The sequence below is a fragment of the Dendropsophus ebraccatus genome, chromosome 7 (genome assembly GCF_027789765.1).
Source record: "Dendropsophus ebraccatus isolate aDenEbr1 chromosome 7, aDenEbr1.pat, whole genome shotgun sequence".
Taxonomy (NCBI): Eukaryota; Metazoa; Chordata; class Amphibia; order Anura; family Hylidae; genus Dendropsophus; species Dendropsophus ebraccatus.
In genome coordinates, this window is record NC_091460.1 from 117,099,468 (window position 1) to 117,121,649 (window position 22,182).

Below are 22,182 nucleotides of genomic sequence, written 5' to 3' on the forward strand. Positions count from 1 at the left end.
TGACAAGCTCTAGCACGGACTGGAATTGTGGCATAGAATGTCCCACAGAAGTCTACAGGAGCGTTCGTAATTTTTTGCGGATCCAGAATTTTTTTAAGGATGAAACGCCTGTAAAGTTTGCAAATCCATAAAAAATACGGGTGATTGCCACTAATTTAGCTATCACCTTCCCCTTTTTTGTTGATCTGCCAAAAATACAGATGGGTACAGATGCAACACAGATGCATTACGGACTTTTTTTTTTTTTTTTTTGCAGATTGTGGATGATTGCAGACATCAAATACAGTCCTGAAAAACTTGTTTCAGTGTAGATTCAAAAAATGGTCAGAATTATGTGCTGGGTTGAACAACAAATAAAATTTTTCATGGACCAACCCTTTAAAGCCAATCTGTGCCCACAATCTGACCCTCCCAAAATCACTTATACCGTCGGATAAATGCTTTTAATCCAAGATCTGTCCTGGGGTCTGTTCGGCAGGTGATGCAGTTATTGTCCTAAAAAACTACTTTTAAACTGGCAGCCCTGTGTCAAATTGGAGTGACCTACAGTGTCCATGCCCCAGGATTGCGCCCATCCGCCCCTCCTCCCCGCCCTCTTCACCATTCTTCCTATTCATCATCTGTCTGAACACTGCACAGGTGCCTTAACGATCCAACACATGTACAGTATTCAGACAGGTGATGAACAGGAGCATTCCTAATGGTGAGGTGGGCGGAGAGGAGGGACAGAGGGGTGTCACAATCCTAGGACACGGGTACTCTAGGCCACGCCAATTTGACACAGTGCTGCAAGTTTACAAGTTGTTTTTTAAGACAATACCGGAATCACCTGCTGAATGGACCCCAGGACAGATCTTGAATTATAAGCAGCTATCTGATGGTACTAGCGGTTCCGGGGGCCAGATTGTGAGTACAGAGTCACTTTAACTATTTAAATGTTGATCTGACAGCAAATACCAGATGGATGTGGCTATGACTTTGACCTGCTGCTTGCTATGTGTTAAAGTCTAAACCACCTCTAAAAACAATGCTGACCTCCATTGCTATATACTAAAACAGTCTAAAATCTTTTATGGAGGTGCAAGACAAGGAATGTGGTTATCTGAGTCTACTCACCCTCCCCAGTATGTGACACCCATCTGTTGTATAATTATATTTATGGCAGTAAGGTTCCCATACACTTTATACTAATGTTAACCGAACCTGCCGCTCATCAGTATAAAGTGTAGGGGGCTCTCTTGAGACACATGATGTCGGTGGAAATAGGGGTTTAGACAAGATAGAATTTTAAAGCTGGACCCCTTTGTTCTCGGAGAGATAAGCTGCCGCCACTGCTGTCAGACTCCGTCTTACCTCTCTCCTCCCCAAAATTCGTCTGTGCTAAACGTTCCCGTGTATGGGGAGGACAGGAGAGAGAACTGTCGGCAAAGCAATCATTTGCCCGACAGTTATTGAAGGTGCGCGCCCACCTTTAGTCAGAAAATGTATTGGACTTCTATTGATATTGACAGCTATTAGATGATACAATACATTGGCAGCAATGCACATAAACAATATTTGCAGTAGGACCCCGATAGTAGACAGCAAACCTTCCCACCCACGGACAGAGTCACCTAACCAACGTCTTCATTTTCCTGAGCCTCTTCCTAAGAGATACAACAGCAATAATATTACTAGATGCACATACAAATAATATATTGGTCATAATGTAAGTTATCAAAATATAATATTTTCTATATACACATTCTCCAATAGCCTCTTAGCATCCAAGTGCGGATAATTTAAATGAAGTGAATACATCCTTCTTAAGCTGTCCTGTAATAGCAATACTCGCCATAGTATCTGCAGAACAACTTGTAGATGAGTGAGGGTAATAATACTGCATCAAATGATGCAAAAAATTCTATAAAAAATTACATGTTGGAAAATGTTATAATAAAAAAATTAGTGTTACAGTCCCAATGGTATCAATGTTTCATCCACCTTCCGTCATCATTACTCAATGGTGCAGCTTATTCTTTTTGGTAACAGCAGCATGAAACCTGCCTGCAGGTATTGTAGCTTCATTGTAATCTGTGAAAACACACGGATATCGAGTGTCAAAGAAATAACCTGAGTAGTCATGATAAAGCTATATTCATTCTCATATTTGACTGTGCCATACTCATTAATTACATTGATAAGTGCCCAGTTTAATCAGTACAATACAGTACAGAACAGCACTATATACTGTACAGGACATTTTAAAGAAATGTTCAACAAAACCAGCAATTATAGTACAGTAGTCACTGTCTCCTCACTCATCCTGTACAGATTCCCCCCATCCCGGCACTGTACGGGATGGGAGATGGTGGTGCACTGGCTGTACTACTACTGTACTGTATATGCACTCCAGCAGTCTTATACAGTACAGGATGGGAGATGGTGGTGCACTGACTGTACTACTACTGTACTGTATATGCACTCCAGCAGTCTTATACAGTACTGTACAGGATGGGAGATGGTGGTGCACTGACTGTACTACTACTGTACTGTATATGCACTCCAGAAGTCTTATAGAGTACAGGATGGGAGATGGTGGTGCACTGACTGTACTACTACTGTACTGTATATGCACTCCAGCAGTCTTATAGAGTACAGGATGGGAGATGGTGGTGCACTGACTGTACTACTACTGTACTGTATATGCACTCCAGCAGTCTTATACAGTACAGGATGGGAGATGGTGGTGCACTGTCTGTACTACTACTGTACTGTATATGCACTCCAGCAGTCTTATACAGTACAGGATGGGAGATGGTGGTGCACTGGCTGTACTACTTCTGTACTGTATATGCACTCCAGTAGTCTTATACAGTACAGGACGAGAGATGGCGGTGCACTGACTGTACTACTACTGTACTGTATATGCACTCCAGCAGTCTTATACAGTACTGTACAGGATGGGAGATGGTGGTGCACTGACTGTACTACTACTGTACTGTATATGCACTCCAGCAGTCTTATTCAGTACTGTACAGGATGGGAGATGGTGGTGCACTGACTGTACTACTACTGTACTGTATATGCACTCCAGCAGTCTTATACAGTACTGTACAGGATGGGAGATGGTGGTGCACTGACTGTACTACTACTGTACTGTATATGCACTCCAGCAGTCTTATACAGTACTGTACAGGATGGGAGATGGTGGTGCACTGACTGTACTACTACTGTACTGTATATGCACTCCAGCAGTCTTATAGAGTACAGGATGGGAGATGGTGGTGCACTGACTGTACTACTACTGTACTGTATATGCACTCCAGCAGTCTTATAGAGTACAGGATGGGAGATGGTGGTGCACTGGCTGTACTATTACTGTACTGTATATGCACTCCAGCAGTCTTATACAGTACAGGATGGGAGATGGTGGTGCACTGGCTGTACTACTTCTGTATTGTATATGCACTCCAGTAGTCTTATACAGTACAGGACGAGAGATGGCAGTGCACTGACTGTACTACTACTGTACTGTATATGCACTCCAGCAGTCTTATACAGTACTGTACAGGATGGGAGATGGTGGTGCACTGACTGCACTACTACTGTACTGTATATGCACTCCAGCAGTCTTATACAGTACTGTACAGGATGGGAGATGGTGGTGCACTGACTGTACTACTACTGTACTGTATATGCACTCCAGCAGTCTTATACAGTACTGTACAGGATGGGAGATGGTGGTGCACTGACTGTACTACTACTAACTCCATCTAAAGGTTAAAAATCCCTAACAGGCAAGGCGGTGGGGGGAACATAGTAAAGAATTATACTCACTCATTCCCTGCCCCCCCCCCCCCCCCAAGTGTCCTTACAGCCTTAAGTCTCCTGGCTTCCTCCAGTTCCGGCATTGTCACTACTGGCTGAGCAGGTATCTCTCAGCTGAGTCATGACATTGCAGGAGCAGGAGGCCATTAGGGTCTAGGAATGGTGGCACTGCAGCTGTGGGGGCACAGGTTTGGGTAAGTATAATTCTTTATTATGTTCCCCTAACCCTTGCCCCCTGTGATTGACCGGAGTTCTCCTTTAACTATGTCTCATACTGTGGTACTCACACTGTGCTATGATGAGAGAACACCACATGTGGAGACTTATAGGCCATTCAGGCTCAACTGGGAATTTTGGAAAGAAAAATATGCAAAGCAGCTCTCTGGTGTCACGTTTTAGCTTTGCCTTCAAGTCAGTGTGTGACTCCTTAGAACATGACTGGGAACGTAAGCCAAGCCAGCAAACTTCTCACAGGAAAAGTTTACCCATATGTAGACAACAAATTCCCTTTGGTCCCATGACAAAAAGCTTCTCTGCAGTCAGAACCATCCTGCCCTGTCCTGATGAGGAAAAATAACCCAGAAACAGCTGTCTATAGATTGATAAACTCACCTTCTGGAGACTTGTCTTACATTCCCAATCACGTTCTAAGGCTTCTTATTGGAGTCAAACACTACCTCCAAAAGATATAGTAACATCAAGATCTGCTTTGCATATCCTTATCCCCCATGCTTTTATGTAATTATTTGAGTAGGGGTTATTTGGCTTGAAAACTAGACTAAACAAGTCAGTTTAGTGATTTGAAAGAAAAATCTTTTGGTGAACAACCGCAGACCTAACCAATATAAGGTCTTCCATTACAAATTACAAATAAGAAAGCTTACGCAGAAATAAGTGCTCTCTGCTCTCTACTGTGCACCTGAGGTCAAGTAAGCAAGGTGAGCTGGGCTTTGTGTGTTGGTTTGAAAGATACTGACTGACGGCACATAACTGATGAAAAATTACGTATTGCAAAAATGTAGCGTGAGCCTAAATCACCGAAAATGGCCGTCTGTTATCCTTCATCTATAGGCCGCTTGAGCTAAACATCTACGGCAACCTAAAATCAGGAACGATAAAGACTAGAGATGAGCGCTACTCGAGCATGCTTGAGTCCGATCCTTCGGCATTTGAATACCGGTGACTGAAGAAGTCGAATGCAGCTGCAGGGTGTCCAGAAAAACATGGATACAACCAAAGGCCTATGGCTGTATCCATGGTTTCCCGGACTCTCTAGGGATGCATGCAACTTCTGCAGCCACCGGTATTCAAATGCCAAAGGATCGGAATCAAGCATGCTCGAGTAGCGCTCATCTTTAATAAACACCAAACATTTACCTTTAGGGAAAATGAGTTTCTTCCATTTTCCCTGTGGGATCGGTACTGAGGCTCTCCATTTCCTTTCCTTTCCTTTTTCTTCTGTGTGCTTTTCTGCAGTGACTGTAAAAAGGATGAATTATAGTTAAAGGTGGCTCCAAATACAATGCAGAATTGTATCAAAATGCCTAACACGGCAATGTTGGTGATCCTTTAAGGGGCTTAAAAGTGGATGGGATGAGAGGCACTACCAGGTACAGCCACCATCACATGGCAGAGTTGTGACTGGTAAGCAAAAAAGAGGCCACAGCGCTCTTAGGAGCACCATGGCCCCCCAAACCAACTGATCATCAGGGGTCGTGGGGGTGGGACCCTCATCAAGTGATATTAATGGCTTATTATTATTGAAACAGCTATTCAATTTCAATAATAATAAGTAACCTATACCTCCGTAAGCATGATTAAGGGCAGCCCGGGCATCCAGCTGCCCTCCACTTCCTAGGATGACTGTGGTTCAGTTCAGTAGTCTGTTTATGTGGAAGCAGTTCCCGCTCACTGGCATCCTCCTCCCAGGGTAGCCAATAGGGAAATGTCTACTTGTCTAAAGGTAAATCAATCTGGTCATTCACATCCACTATGACAATAAGCCATATGCCACCTACACATTTACCAAACCACCATCTTTGTAGTCCAACAAAATTATTTGGATCTGCCTGCCAGGTGTGCTTTTTTTTTGTTTAGAAGAAGAACAATACGGTATAATAAGATCTACTTCACTGCACAATGACAATGTCTGGAGAAAGAACAGAGCTCTACAAGGACACATCAGTTCCACCATGTCAACAAGAACCTGAAAATGATTTATGTTACACGTGTTTTGCTTGTGTCATAGTTTCTTGTTTGTGCACTGTTACGCCTGGAGTAGTGGATCCACTGGACCGTCACTAGCGATGGCACTAACCTCACCAGGGAGCGGAGTCTAAGGGGCCGCTGGTTTTCACCAGAGCCCGCTGCAAGGCGGGATGGACTTGCTGTGGCAGGCGACCCCCAGGTCGCTACCCCTGGCTTGGTTGCTAGTGGCGGCAGGCGAGGTGTGGCAGGAGCAGTAGGCAGGAGATAGTGCCGGCAGAGGACTGTAGACGTGACCGCCGGTGGCGGACAGGACTCAGGAACAATGGGAAGGCAGCGGGCAAGGACTAGGGACAAGGACTGAAGACAGGAACAAGGGACAAGGACTAAGGTCAGGAACAACAGGGAGCTGGGCCAAACGCTATGGGAAGCATGTAGAGGCTCCAACACCTGTAGTGGGGCAGGGCTGGAATATATAGGGAGTGATTGAGTGCATACACCAATTAGGAGCGGACTGGCCCTTTAAACCTGAGACAGCCGGCGCGCGCGCGCCCTAGGAGGCGGGGACGCGCGCGCCAGCCGGCACAGACGGAGACAGGAGCGGGGCGGGCGAGGTAAGGCGCCCCCCGGGGCCGAACATGTAGCAGCGCCGGGTCCCTGCACAAGGACCCCGGCAGCTGCATGGAGAGGTCGCGGCGGCGGTCCGGAGCACGGGACGCCGCCGCGGCCGTGACAGTACCCCCCCCTTTGGCCTCCTCCTCTTTCTTGCCTGCAGATGGAGGCAAATCGGTGATGAAGTCCCTCCCTATGTGGTGAGGGGATGTGGATTTGCGGATGAAACCCTTCTGTAAGTTCTCCCGGATATAAGAGGACATAGCCTCAGTCTTGGGTACCGAGAGAGGGTACACCCGACCTTGTGGAGGAGAAGTTCCAGGAAGGAGGTCTATGGGACAATCGTACGCCTGATGAGGTGGTAGAGAGTCCGCCTCCGTGGCAGGGAAGGCATCAGGCAAATCTTGGTATTCCGCCGGTAGGCCGGATAGAGGCTTGGCGGGGTCGGGTGACAACATAGAGTACTTGGGCTGAGGTGACCTCAGACACTGGTTGGAACAGTCCTGACCCCAACTAAGAATCTTCCCGGTTCTCCAGTCCAGCTTAGGGGCATGTAATTGCAGCCAAGGGAGTCCCAGGAGGATGGTGGAAGAAGAATGGGGCAGGACGTAGAAGGAGATCTTTTCCAGATGTGAAGTGCCCACCTGGAGGACAAGAGGTGCGGTCTGCTAGTGCACATGGTCGGTAAGAATCTCGCCCGTGACCGAGGAGATAGTCAGGGGTCTGGCCAGTGGGGTTTCGGGTAGCCGCCATCTCTGGACCAATGTAGCTGCAATAAAACTGCCTGCTGACCCAGAATCGAGAAAGGCAGTAGTCTGGTGAGTTTGTCCTGAGGGTGTCTGGATGGAGACTGGCACAGACAATCTTGGAGAGGTGGCATTCACACTTAGGGAGACCTCTCCCACCGGACCTAGGTGCTGGCGTTTCCCGGATGCTTGAGGACGTTGGGGACATCTCAGCCGAAAGTGATCCGAACCACCGCAGTAGAGGCAGAGATTCAGCTCCAGACGACGAATTCTTTCATCAGGCATCAGGTGAGCCCGTTCCACCCGCATAGGAATCTCAGGAGTCGACTGGGACACCGGAACGTCAGGATTCTGGAAGACCGGCGCCAGCTGGTGATGGCGACGGGACAGGCTTAGTCGCCGTTCATGCCAGACCTCCTCCTCTCTCTCAGAAAAACGAGTATCGACCCTGGTGGCCAGTAGGATGAGTTCGTTCAGGGAGGTAGGTAGGTCTCGGGCGGAAAGCACATCTCTCACCCGACTGGACAGGCCCTTCTTGAAGGTGGCTATTAGAGCGGCCTCATTCCAGTCTAATTCTGCTGCCAGGGTGCGGAACTGGATGGCGTAGTCACCAACAGAGGAGCTCCCTTGAGAGAGGTTGAGGAGAGCAGTTTCAGCTGAAGAGGCACGGGCAGGTTCCTCAAAGACGGAGCGAAACTCGACTAGGAAGGTTCGGAGATTGGCAGCAACAGGATCATCTCGGTCCCACAGCGGCGTGGCCCAGGCCAGAGCTCTACCCTCCAATAGGCTGATGATGAAAGCCACTTTAGAGCGCTCGGTGGGAAACTGACTACTTAAAAGTTCAATATGCATGGTGCACTGAGTCAGGAATCCTCTGCACAACTTGGAGTCACCAGAGTATTTGCTTGGGAGAGCCAGTCGAAGTGTAGAAAAAGCAGCAGGAGGTGGTGTGCGCTGGGCTGTAGTATGCTGCTGTAAGGCGGCAGTGAGTTGCTGGATCTGCTGCGACTGTTTCTGGATTTGTTGCGCCTGTAGGGCGACCACTCGGGCTACTTCGCGGTAATCAGGCACCTCGCCGGGATCCATGGTTGGAGCCTACTGTTACGCCTGGAGTAGTGGATCCACTGGACCGTCACTAGCGATGGCACTAACCTCACCAGGGAGCGGAGTCTAAGGGGCCGCTGGTTTTCACCAAGGCGGGATGGACTTGCTGCGGCAGGCGACCCCCAGGTCGCTACCCCTGGCTTGGTTGCTAGTGGCGGCAGGCGAGGCGTGGCAGGAGCAGTAGGCAGGAGATAGTGCCGGCAGAGGACTGTAGACGTGACCGCCGGTGGCGGACAGGACTCAGGAACAATGGGAAGCCAGCGGGCAAGGACTAGGGACAAGGACTGAAGACAGGAACAAGGGACAAGGACTAAGGTCAGGAACAACAGGGAGCTGGGCCAAACGCTATGGGAAGCATGTAGAGGCTCCAACACCTGTAGTGGGGCAGGGCTGGAATATATAGGGAGTGATTGAGTGCATACACCAATTAGGGGCGGACTGGCCCTTTAAATATGAGACAGCCGGTGCGCGTGCGCCCTAGGAGGCGGGGACGCGCGCGCCGGCCGGCACAGACGGAGACAGGAGCGGGGCGAGGTAAGGCGCCCCCCGGGGCCGAACATGTAGCAGCGCCGGGTCCCTGCACAAGGACCCCGGCAGCTGCATGGAGAGGTCGCGGCGGCGGACCGGAGCACGGGACGCCGCCGCGGCCGTGACATGCACTGAATCATAAATGGTCAACAAACTGTATAAAGCAATAGTACAGGGGACTATAAGGAATTCTGTTATGTATATGGACCGAGAAAAATCATTCTCTCTCCTTAGGCTCCTTTACTATTCCATATCCATCATAAACCCATAATTCCCTCGATAAGCCAGTTCAGATCTGTCTTGGTAGGCAATACAGACTAGTGGCTCACTAAGGGATCAGGTTACATGCTGCTGAGTCAAGTCTATGGAGAGGGGAATGGAAAGGAGGAAAAGTATTGGCGCTAACCCCAGGGTTGATTTACCACTTTGACTGCTCAGTACTGCTCTATAATTGCCTCCATACTGCTGCTGCTTCTTAGAGAGATAGAAGAGGAGGATACCATCTTCTATTCTTTCAGAATAAGGGAGTCATCATAGCACATGGGCTTTATACATTAGCTCAATTACAACTAAAGATTAAAGGGGTACTCCGGAAAAAAAAGGTTTTAAGTCAACTGGTGTCAAAAAATTATATAGATTTGTAATTAACTTCTATTTAAAAAATCTGAAGTCTTTCCGTACTTACCAGCTGCTATATGCCCTGCAGGAAGTGGACAAAAAGTCTGACAGTGCTCTCTGCTGCCACCTCTGTCCAAGACAGAAACTATCTAGAGCAGTAGAAAATCTCTTGAAAACCTCTTGTATCTACAGTTCTTGTCACGGGCAGAGGTGGCAGCAAAGAGCACCGTGTTAAATTGAAAAAAAAAATACACCACTTCCTACTGTACATACAGCAGCTGATAAGTACTAGAAGACTTGAGATTTTTAAATAGAAGTAAATTACACATCTGTACAACTTTCTGACACCAGTTGATTTGAACTTTTTTTTTTTTTTTACCGGCGTACCTCTTTGATTTAGTGAATTTCCCACAGTCTCCACATCTTCAACATCCATAGAAATATATTGTTTGTATATATATATATATATATATATATATATATATATATTGCAGTACAAATGTCTTACTGGGAGCAAATGCATATAGAAACGATGACAATAATAAGCGCCACCATTGCAATAACCAGGCCAATCACAACAAGTTGTCCCCTGTCTTCTTTCAAGTAAAATAGGTCCAATCTTTCACATCTCGACCCAGTGTAGCCTTGTTCGCATCTAGAAAAGAAAATGAGAAATAAATTACTACTATTATTTATAATGAAACATTCTGATCCAAGCCTTGCTTTTCTCTAATGGCTTCATACAAGCTGCAAATGGACAGATTTATTCCATCCAGGCCATGCTAGAAAGCTTGTTTCTTAATTTTTTTGTACAATACGAGCAGGCTACTGCTCAGCCGCCGTGTTCTATCATCCTGACAGCACGAAATACAATAGTTACTGAGAAACACTAGCTGTCACATGAATATTATTAGTCCAGTGATCCATATGGTGTCATTTTTATTAGAACAATGAGATATCAGCCACGATCCCTACACAGGGGCCCAGATATACTAATGTGTCGTGCCAGAATTCTGCCCAAAAAGACACTTTAGAGGCATTTCTGCGCCAGACCCGAAAACATGTAAGGTCTACGTTTTGAAGGGTTCCACTATAACTGTGCAAAAAAAAAAAAAAAAAAAAGCATCTTAAAAGAAATAAAAGACCACCAGGGGGCGCACATAGCATGATTCTGCAGAGGGTGATAGCTAAATGAATGCACTAGAAAGGTGACATGCATCCACACCAGATCCAAGGTGCTCGAGAGAACCCACAAGAAGTGAAAAACTGAGGAATCCAGGCACTGATAGGAAGGATGAGATGGTACGGCGTCACAGATGATGGGAGGTGTAGTATTACATATCCACTTTTATTCAACAGACAACGCGTTTCGAGGATAATTCCTCTTCATCACCAGATGATGGACTTGATTAAGAGGAATCATCCTCAAAATGTGTAGTCTTTTGAATAAATATATAGTGTGTATGTATATATATATATATATATATATATATATATATATATATGTGGTACTACACCTCCCATCGTCTGTGACACTGTACCATCTCATCCTTCCGATCAGCGCCAAATGGTCCTTTTACACGGAACGATTATCGTTCGTTTTTGCACGATAACGATCGCATTTGAGCGATAATCGTTTCGTGTTAACGCTGCGAACGACCAAGCTGCGAGCGAGAAATCGTTCATTTTGATCTTTCAACATGCTGTCAAATCGTCGTTGATCGTTCGTAAAAAATTTGCAGATCGTTCCGTGTAGTCTTTCAACGATTTCACCTACTGCATGTGTGAGATGGGCTCAAGCGACCGCAAAACGATTTTTCTGTACGATGTATCGTTGTGTCTAAACGCTGATCGGTTTAAAAAAAGCATCGTTCATTTAAAATCGTTAATCGTGCGATCGGATGAATTATCGCTCTGTGTAAAAGTACCATAAGTTTCTCAATTTTTCACTACTTGTGGGATCTCCTGAGCACCTTGGATCTCATCTTACAGGTCTGGTGCACTTAAAGCAAAGTACAAACAGTCTGCACCACACTAGTATATCTGGGGCACTTGAAGACCATCTACTCTAAGTTTGCACATAGACAGCTTAGTTCATCAGGCCCAGGCCCAGGCGTCAAATTGGCACAAGAACAAATCTGCACTATGTTCATGAAGTCTAAGGCCATGTTCACATTGCGTATGTGTCCAGCCGCTCTGTGACCCGACCAGGTCACAGAACAGCCGGTGTCAGAACTGATCACCCCAGCCGGTACTGCAGTACCAACCGGATGACCTTTATTTCTGTTGAATTCGGATGCAGGCGCATGCGTGTGCGCCCGCATCCCAATTCACCGTTGGACATACCATTGTGTGCACTGACATGTCTATGCGGCCACAGACATGTCATTGAACAGCGGTCAAACAAAACTGACATGTCATTTGGAATCCCGGACGGAGCGTATACTATGGGGGAGATTTATCAAACATGGTGTAAAGTGAAACTGGCTCAGTTGCCCCTAGCAACCAATCAGATTCCACCTTTCATTTTCCAAAGAGTCTGTGAGGAATGAAAGGTGGAATCTGATTGGTGGCTAGGGGCAACTGAGCCAGTTTCACTTTACACCATGTTTGATAAATCTCCCCCTATGTGTATACATTCAGTCTGGGATTGCATTTATTCAAATACAACGTATGTTTTGTTTAAATCACGGCCGTTGTTGCAAATTACAACAACGGCCGTGATTTATGCAAAACATACGTTGTGTCAACAAACCTAAGGCTGTGTTCACACTACGTATATGTCCGGCCGTAGTGTGAACCGCGAATATACGTCCGAAGTTTTGAGGTTGATGTGCTTGAAAGTATACGCTATCCGGCCGCACAATGCACACTACGTATGAGCCTACGGCCGGATCGTATACGGCGCCGTGAAAAATTAACAAGACCATTGTTTGCAGCCGGAACTGTTCAAACTCACGGCCGTAGATTTCCATGCGTTCCCGTACGGTGTACTTTTTTCAGCCAAATCGAACTTGATTTTTATATTAAAAAGGTTCTGTGTGGTTTACTGGGCTGGGCGAAGATTTCCAAGTAAATGACCTGCCTCAGATCGCTTCGAAACAAGCTAGGAAGCATAACTGTACTGCGGGCGTATGTTCGCAATTCGCCCGCATGTCTATTTTTCCCACGGCCGTAGTTTCAGCCGCACATGTCCGGCCGCGTACGAACTACGACCAGACATATACGTAGTGTGAACATAGCCTGAAACAGTATATATGCTTCTGCAGTATACAGTTCTTTGTGCTAAACACTGCAGAATTATACATAGATATAGACCTTTATAATAAGGAACACTACTTACACACAGGCTGGCTCCTTCAAAATGGTTACAAATCGGCACTTTCCCTTTACACAGTAATGTCTATAAGACTTTGGACATCGGGAAAAATGGCCTCTCCATTTGGCTGGTTCAGAAATCCCTGCAAGTAAAATAGATTGTCCATCAGTTTCCAGACAGAAGCTTTCTATTACACTTAATTTCATGTAGTAGTTCCACCTTGTGTTTTTTTTTTTTAACCTTTTTTTGTGATTGTTGACCAGCAGGGATGAGTGAACTTCGAGCACGCTTAGGTTAGTCTGAACCTGATTTCTCTGCATTCGATTACCAGTGGCTGAAGAAGTTGGATGCAACCCTAAGGCTGCCTGGAAAAGATGGGCACAGCCTATGGATAATTTCACACAATGTATATTTTCAATTAATCACGGCCGGTGTTGCAAATTGCAATACCGTCCGTGATTAATTGAAAATATACATTGCATTGAAGTCTATAAAATCCTGGTCGAAGTGTATACACTCTGGGGGGGATTTATGAAGACAGACGTAAAAGTACGCCAGTCTTATGTTAGGCCCCGCCCCCTGTTCCCCTGCAGGATTCACTAAGAGGTGCACACCTCTTAGTGAATCCGGTCGGCCAGGCGCTTGAATCTGCGCCCAGCATACTAAATCTACACCTGCTTCCAGGCCACGCCTCCTCCCCCTCTCGTCACTCCCCCCAAGCTCCCCCAGCACGCCAATCAGGCGAACAGGGCGTACAGCAGGCATACGTCAGGGAGAAGGGGTGAAACTGCACCTTCTCCCTGGTGTACGCTTCAGGTGGACGCTTGATAAATGTCCCCCTCTGTATACACTCCGGCTGGGATCCCTTGCGGCTGCACGAAAAACTGTTTGTTGAATAACGGCCGCACAAAACTGACAAAAAAGAGAGTTCGGGTTTAGACTAACCCAAGCGTGCTTGATGTTTGCTCATTTTTGTTGACTAGTCATTCACAAGTACAAGTACCTAGGAGGAAGGAGCAGTGCTAAGAGAGAGGGAACACAGTGACCTAGAAGTGAACAATTGTGGCACATTGTGGTTGGCACTGTCCTTTACACCGCAATTTGCTTGAATGCTTGACAAAGGCTGTATTGTTCAAGCGAAATGTTGCACTTCCAGAGAACTAAAGGGTTTTCTATGGGGATCTGCTACTGTTCTGGACAGTTCCTGAGAGCACTGTGTCAGACTGGAAAGAATACACTAATTCCTGCAGGACATACAGCAGTTGATAAGTACCAGAACGCTTAAGATTTTTTAAATAGAAGTAAATTACAAATCTGTATAAAATTCTGCCACCAGTTCGTTTCTGGAGTATCCCTTTAACACAAAGCCCCCCCCCCGTTCACAACGGCCTCTGGAGCAGAGCATAATGAACCCCTACTATAAATACCTTTATGTGGTGGCAGGTCTCTATAGAGATTACTTATAATCTACAATAGTATATATAATGTAGTACATGTACAACTTTACAGAGAATGTATGAAAGACAACTTCTAACAATAATAAAATGAGTTATTTCTCATTCTAGAGCTCTGTCTCCCAATGCTGATTCCAGCCCGGCCCAGAGAAAACAATTTCTGGACATGTCTATGATAGTTATACATGATGTCAGCTCGTAAGGAGTTGATCTTTCCTATATTGTGCAGTCATGTGAGTCACGGAAGAACACACTTCATTATAACATTAGGTTCTTCTCCCTTGGCAGATTCTCTTTAGATTCTCTTCATGTACAGTACAATAATGTAAAGTCCTGATGACTACTACAAGTAGCAAGTTAAAGGTTCCAAACATTTTAAGAGACAGAACTATTTTATATTTTACATGTAAGGTAAATAATATACAGTCATGGCCAAAAGTTTTGAGAATGATACAAATATAAATGTTTACAAAGTCTACTGCTTCAGTTTTTAAAATGGCAATTTGCATATACTCCAGAATGTTATAAAGAGTGATCAGCTTAACAGCAATTACTTGCAAAGCCAATATTTGCCTAGAAAATGAACTTTATCCCCCAAAACACATTTCAACATCATTGCAGCCCTGCCTTTAAAAGGACCAGCTAACATTGTTTCAGTGATTGCTCCATTAACACGGGTGTGGGTGTTGATGAGGACAGGGCTGGAGATCAATCTGTCATGATTAAGTAAGAATGACACCACTGGACACTTTAACCTCTTAAGGACATATGACGTACCCGTACATCATATGTCCTCATTAGCACTTCAAAGCGGGGCCGCGCGGCGACCCTGCTTTGAAGCGCCGCGGTCCCAGGTGCCGTGTGTAGCCCGGGACCGCCGCTATTAGCGGGCACGGTCTGATCGCCGTGCCCGCTAATTAGCTAATCGGAGGCAGCTGTCAAAGTTGACAGCTGCCTCCGATTACCGGAGGAAACCTTTCCCTGGGGTCGAGTGGGGGAGATCGCTCCTCCGGGACGTTGTCCCGGAGGAGCGATCTCCCTGTCTGATGCCGGCTGGGGACTCATCCAAGATGGCGCCGTCCCCGGCTCAGCACTCGTTTGTTTCCGGCTGCAGCAGCCGAAAGCAAACGAGTGCCTATCTCATTGATCTTTGCTGTATATCTATACAGCAAAGATCTCAATGAGAGATCAAAGCATATATACTAGAAGTCCCCTAGGGGGGCTTCTAGTATATGTGTAAAAAAAAAAAAAAAAAGTGTTGTTTATAGTAAAAATCCCCCTCCCCTAATAAAAGTCTGAATCACCCCCCTTTTACCAGGTTTTAAATAAAAGTAAACAAATAAATAAACATGTTTGGTATCACCGTGTGTGATCGCCCGAACTATTAATTAATCACATTCCTGATCTCGTACGGTAAATGGCGTCAGCGCAAAAAAATCCCAAAGTGCAAAATTGTGCATTTTTGGTCGCATCAAATCCAGAAAAAATGTAATAAAAAGCGATCAAAAAGTCGTATATGCGCAATCAAGGTACCGATAGAAAGAACATATCATGGCGCAAAAAATGACACCTCTCACAGCCCCATAGACCCAAGAATAAAAGCGTTATAAGCCTGGGAATGGAGCGATTTTAGGGAACGTATATTTGTTAACAATGGTTTGAATTTTTTACAGGCCATCAGATACAATATAAGTTATACATGTTATATATCGTTTTAATCGTAACGACTTGAGGAACATGCATAACAAGTCAGTTTTACCCCAGGGCGAATGGCGTAAAAACACAGTTCCCCCAAATAAAAGAAATGCGTTTTTTTTTTTCAATTTCACCACACTTTGAATTTTTTTCTGGTTTTGTAGTGTACCAAATGCAAAAATTCAGCCTGTCATTGCAAAGTGCAATTAGTGACGCAAGAAATAAGGAAAAATGCAAGTGCTATGGCCTTTTAAACACAAGGAGGAAAAACCGAAAACGCAAAAACGAAAATGGGCCCCATCCTTAAAGGGTTAAAAGGAGGCTGGTGCTTGGCATCATTGTTTCTCTTCTGTTAGCCATGGTTTTAAAGAAACATGTGCAGTCATCATTGCACTGCACAAAAATGGGCTAACAGGGAAGAGTATCGCAGCTAGAAAGATTGAACCTCAGTCAACAATCTATCGCATCATCAAGAACTTCAAGGAGAGAGGTTCCATTGTTGCCAAAAAGGCTCCAGGGCGCCCAAGAAAGACCAGCAAGCGCCAGAACTGTCTCTTAAAAGTCTTTCAGCTACGGGATCGGGCTACCAGCAGTGCAGAGCTTGCTCAGGAATGGCAGCAGGCAGGTGTCAGTGCATCTGCCCGCACTGTGAGGCGGAGACTCTTGGAGCAAGGCCTGGTCTCAAGGAGGGCAGCAAAGAAGCCAAAGAAGGTACAGGGAGTGGACTGCTGAGGACTGGGGTAAAGTCATTTTCTCTGATGAATCCCCTTTCCGATTGTTTGGGACATCAGGAAAACAGCTTATTCGGAGAAGACGAGGTGAGCGCTACCACCAGTCTTGTTTCATGCCAACTGTAAAGCATCCTGAAACTATTCATGTGGGGGGTTGCTTCTCAGCCAAGGGAATCGGCTCTCTCAGTCTTGCCTAAAAACACAGCCATGAATAAAGAATGGTACCAGAATGTCCTCCAAGAGCAACTTCTCCCAACCGTCCAAGAGCAGTGTGGCGATCAACAATGCCTTTTCCAGCATGATGGAGCACCTTGCCATAAAGCAAAGGTGATAACTAAATGGCTCAGGAAACAAAACATAGAGATTTTGGGTCAATGGCCTGGAAACTCCCCAGATTAATCCCATTGAGAACTTGTGGTCAATCATTAAGAGACGGGAAGACAAACAAAAACCAACAAATTCTGACAAAATGCAAGCATTGATTGTGCAAGATTGAACTGCTATCAGTCAGGATTTGCTCCAGAAGTTGATTGAGAGCATGCCATGGAGAATTGCAGAGGTCCTGAAGAAGAAGGGTCAACACTGCAAATATTGACTTGCTGCATTAACTCATTCTAACTGTCAATATAACCTTTTGTTACTCATAATATGATTGCAATTATATTTCTGTATGTGATAAAAACATCTGACAAACACATAAAAACCAGAGGGCAGCAGATCATGTGAAAATAAAATATTTGTGTAATTCTCAAAACTTTTGCCCATGACTGTACAATGTAAGCTTGTTATAAAGACAAGGGAACTTAATAAATGAAATGCTCCCAAACCTATCTGGTCTTACTTACCAAATCCCCCTGAGTATTTTGAGCCATCGCCCATCTTTCTAGCTGCTACCTTTCCTAAGTTACAAGTTTTTGTAAAAGCCGGTCTATATTCAAGATGGTGCTGGCCGGGAAACTACATTTCCCAGCATGCATTGTACCTCAGAGCCAACTACCAAGTATCCGCCTCATCTTGTAATATCTGCCCATGACTGGCTCAATCTGCATTAGGCTATGTTCCCCCAATGTACTAAAGATTGCAAACAACAGCCATTGACAAAATAACGACTGTTAAAATATATATCCATCCATCCATTTACATAGACAGATTAGAAAGAGAGATTAAACAATTGTGTTTCCTTTCCCCTGTACTGCTCAGGAGGCTGTCACTGTTTAGTTGTTTCCCCACCCCCTGGTCAGGTGCTCACTGATTGGTGTAATGTCAGTGGTGGGTGTGGTTACAAATTAGGTGTTACAGCTTGCTTGGCAACAAAAGAGAAGGATATCATGTGACTTTGGTCTCAGAAGGAAGGGGGAGGACAGAGGAGCTGAGACAGGGTGAACCAGGAAGTGATTTTCTGCAGCTTCAGGGTGTGAGTGTGCTAATGTCCACAACTTGTAATATTATATTTTTCAAAAAAAAGCATCCAGGCCTCCCTTGAACTTATTTAGTGAATCAGCCATTACATTACATAGGCACTGTCATTACAAAAAACTTTTGATAGCAGCCTCTGCAGAGGACCATGTGTGGGAATTTTTGTCTATTCATCCAGAATTTGAAAGGACACTGATGTTGGACAAGAAGGACAGGGCTCTGTGCGGGCCGGTCAAGATCTTCCACACTAAACTCACCTCACTGAAACTAAGAAGCTAGTCCCTGAAAAACAACCCTATAGGATTATCCCCCTGTGTCATTCAGATTTCCAGATGGAGGATTACTGGCAAAACAGGGTGCTTTACACTACTTTATACAACATCTGACATTGTGCCTGGTGGGGTACTGTAAGGCTTGCATGCAGCAGCTCAGCTGATTTTAATGCTTGATGAGGTTTTGAATTCTGCAAGATAGATAGATAGATAGATAGGTAGGTAGATAGAAGATAGATAGGTAGATAGATAGATAGATAGATAGATAGATAGGAGATAGATAGATAGATAGATAGATAGATAGATAGATAGATAGATAGATAGATAGATATGATTACATATTGTGCCAATATATTTTACAGCTCTGTAAACACTGTGTTTGCTGAAACCAGAATACTCCTTGAATCTTCCCTACAAATGACTGGTCACATAATATCCCTGGTGAGAACAGCTGACTACGTGTCCTGACTCCCAGCAGTAACTAGGATGTCATAGTGTGACCTGTTCTGGTCTGGTAAGGGGATTCTACACTTGACAGTCACATACTTGGTTTTGATTTTTTTTTTTTTACCTCTGTAGGGAATACACCAATCTGGATATCCAAGGCCACACACGTTACCAAACTAATTTGCTTGCTGCTTCATAAACCCTTTAGTTGGCTACATATCAATTGATGAATCACAGGGAAATCCCTGTAACTGAGACTATAATATTCTCAGAGACTTGTTTGGGTTTCACTGAGTCCTTAGCATACTCCGATAGTTAATATTTCCATCAGCTCACTTTCTTCTGTCACCATGGTATGGATAGTAAGGCCACATCTATTATTGCTTGATTTTACTTTAATAACTTTTTTAAAGTATTTTATAAAACAGCTTTACAAAATATTATAGAAAGTTTTTGTTGTTGATTTTGTTTTTAAAGAGTAAAAAGTGATATCATATCAGTGGTTGGCAAATCCTAGCAATACCTTGTGGTGTAAGAGATTGTATGTTTATTGGACTGCTTAGTTAAACTCCATCTACAGGGCCATGTAAGGGCTTGTTTTTTGCAGGTACAGGTGTACTATGTAATGGCGCCTTCAACCTACCATAAAATGTATGACGGAACCCCAGAAATATTATTTATGGGGTAAAATTGGAAAAAAAAAAAATGCAATTTTGTAACTTTTGGGTGTTCCCGTTTCGACGAAATGCACTTTTCGGTAAAAGTCACTTATATCTTTATTTTATGCGTCAGTCCACACACAACAATATGCCTGTCTACACAGCTTTTCTAATGTCTTACTATTCTTTACAGTAAAACTTTTTTTTTGCGAATAATTACGATTAAACTTGCCTTATTGTGACTCTTATAACGTTTAAATTTTTTCACCTACGGGGCTGTATGGGATGTCAGTTTTTGCGGAATGATCTCCAGTATTTTTTAGTATCACTTTTTACTACATTTTATTGTAACAAAAATTCAGCAATCCCGGCCTTTTCTCCCTGTTTTTGTTTGCACCTTTGCTTATGCGGAAACAATATTGATATATTTTAATAGATCAGATAATGCACACTATGATTTTATTTTATTTTTACATGTTGTATTTTTATAATGGGAAAGGGGGTGATTTAACCTTTTGTTGGGAGAGGGGCTTTGACAGTTTTTAAAAAACTTTATTATTATTATTATTATTTTTTTTTTTACAGTTTTTAACACTTTTTACATAGAGCCTGCCTGTGGCAGACTTTATTAGAAGAGCGCCGATCGGACCGCACAGACGTAACTATAAATCCTACGACAGTCAAGGAACACGATCGGGACCCCTGTAATTGATCGGTAAGTGACAGGAGCTGCTCCTGTCACACTTAAAAGCAGCGATCATGGTGTTTAAGGAGTTTATGACAGGCAGCAGCGCGGTGAGAGTATGGCCACTGATAGCAGCCAGTCGTCACCCTCTATAAAGCGAGTTGAGCTCCTGAGTTCGCTTCATAGTTCCCTAGCGTTGATAGTCTGGTCACAGGCTGTACCTGTACTCCATGGGTCGTCTAGGGGTTAATGCAGTCCTACAATTTTTTTTTTTACTTTTATTGCAGCTAGTCAGCAAATATATATAATTCAGTCCGTGAAGCTTGATCACATAGGAAGGTCTGAGATGGTGACCATATTGAGAGCACAACATGTAACTGAAGGTAAGGATTCAAGGAATTTTCAGATAGAAAGGAACTAGCTAATACTAGCTATATTAGATATATATACTTACAGTACTAGATGCATTATGAATAAAGAACAAAAATTTAAGGACTGCTTCTTTAAAGTGTACCTGTTGTTTGAAAACCTTTGATATGTCGTAGATACATGTCAAAGGTTTTTATCGGTCTAAGTGTTCAGACCCGTAGGGATCGTGAGAACGAGCCTGGGGAATACAGTGCGGTCCTATCCCGGCCCAGTGTCACATGATGACTCGGGCTCGTGATGTACTGTCTGATCTATGGGGGGACGCCAGTAAAATGCCATGATTCGTCAGTCCTGTATTTACATGATGAAAAAATTACATGACTTGTATTGGAAAAAAGAAACCTGCAGGAGATAAAACACCAGAAGCAAATTCAAATTTACACTGAAATGTGAAAACAACAGAAAAACTGGAAAAATATATGACAGCCATGCAAAATCGGTGTTTTATTGGAGGGGTATTCCGATGATCAAAATGAAAATGCACAAAAAGCATAAAAGCACTCACCAATCCCCTACCGATGGTGTGACACCTTTACCGCCTGTAAACCCTGCTCCCAGCGCCAAATTTAGACTTTTAGATCATAGCACCCATCCAGAAAATTACACCTCCCAACATGCATTGCACCTCAGTGCCATCTGCCTGGTACCTGCCCACCACTGACTCGTTCTGCTTCTGCTTTGGCCAGGTGATCACTGTGTAATGTCAGTGGTGGGCAGGATTACAGATAAAGTGTTACAGCTTGCCTGGCCAACAGAAGAGACAGTGATCACATGACCTCTGTCTCAGAAGGGAGGGGCAGGACAGAGGAGTAGAGACAGAGAGGCCCAGGATGTGAGGATTTTCATCAGCTTCAGCCCCATTTATATAATAGAAAGCTATTACACACAAGCTTAGATTATAGATGGGGATTGAACAGGATTAAATCTTTCTTAACCAGACTTCCACCTTAAATTACCTGAGCAGTTTTCTATGTACTCAGGGCAGGGAAAGCTTCTTGTTTCAGGTCGGGCAGTTGAATTTCCATCTGAACTCACCCATGGGAAAACAATAAAGCCTTGGGAAAAGGAAAAAAACAGAAAGAAAACATTTTACTTCTTTGACAAACATTAGAGAACAAGATTCCCCTTGACTAGTTCTTCTCAACCCCAGTCCTCATGGCCCTGCAACAGGTCATGACTTGAGGATTTCCCATACAAAGAACACCTGGGATATTACTGTACCTGATGTACTGAGTATAATTATATCACCTTAGAAATACTAAAGGTCCCTTTACACAGATTTATCTGGTCGATTTTTGAAGCCAAAAACAAGGAACAGACTAAGAAGAGAAAACGTCATAAAGGAAAGACTGATATTTCTCCTCTTTTCGAATCCATTCCTGGCTTTGGCTTAAAAAATCTGTCATATATCTTTGTATGTACAGTAAAAGGACTAGAGATGAGCGAACCGGG

General features: G+C 44.4%; 1 protein-coding gene across 1 annotated transcript in view; it reads right to left on the reverse strand.

Moving 5' to 3' along the window:
• Positions 1–873: 873 nt before the first annotated feature.
• Positions 874–22,182, reverse strand: part of BTC (betacellulin) — a 50,742-nt gene continuing 29,433 nt past the window's right edge. Inside the window, exons 2-6 of the mRNA XM_069976769.1 lie at positions 21,687–21,785; positions 12,967–13,084; positions 10,132–10,278; positions 5,188–5,289; positions 874–2,073 (exon numbers count right to left, since the gene is read on the reverse strand). Of these exons, the coding sequence (XP_069832870.1) occupies positions 5,190–5,289; positions 10,132–10,278; positions 12,967–13,084; positions 21,687–21,785 (464 nt within the window). The 3' untranslated portion in view covers positions 874–2,073; positions 5,188–5,189. The remainder of the gene's footprint in view (positions 2,074–5,187; positions 5,290–10,131; positions 10,279–12,966; positions 13,085–21,686; positions 21,786–22,182) is intronic.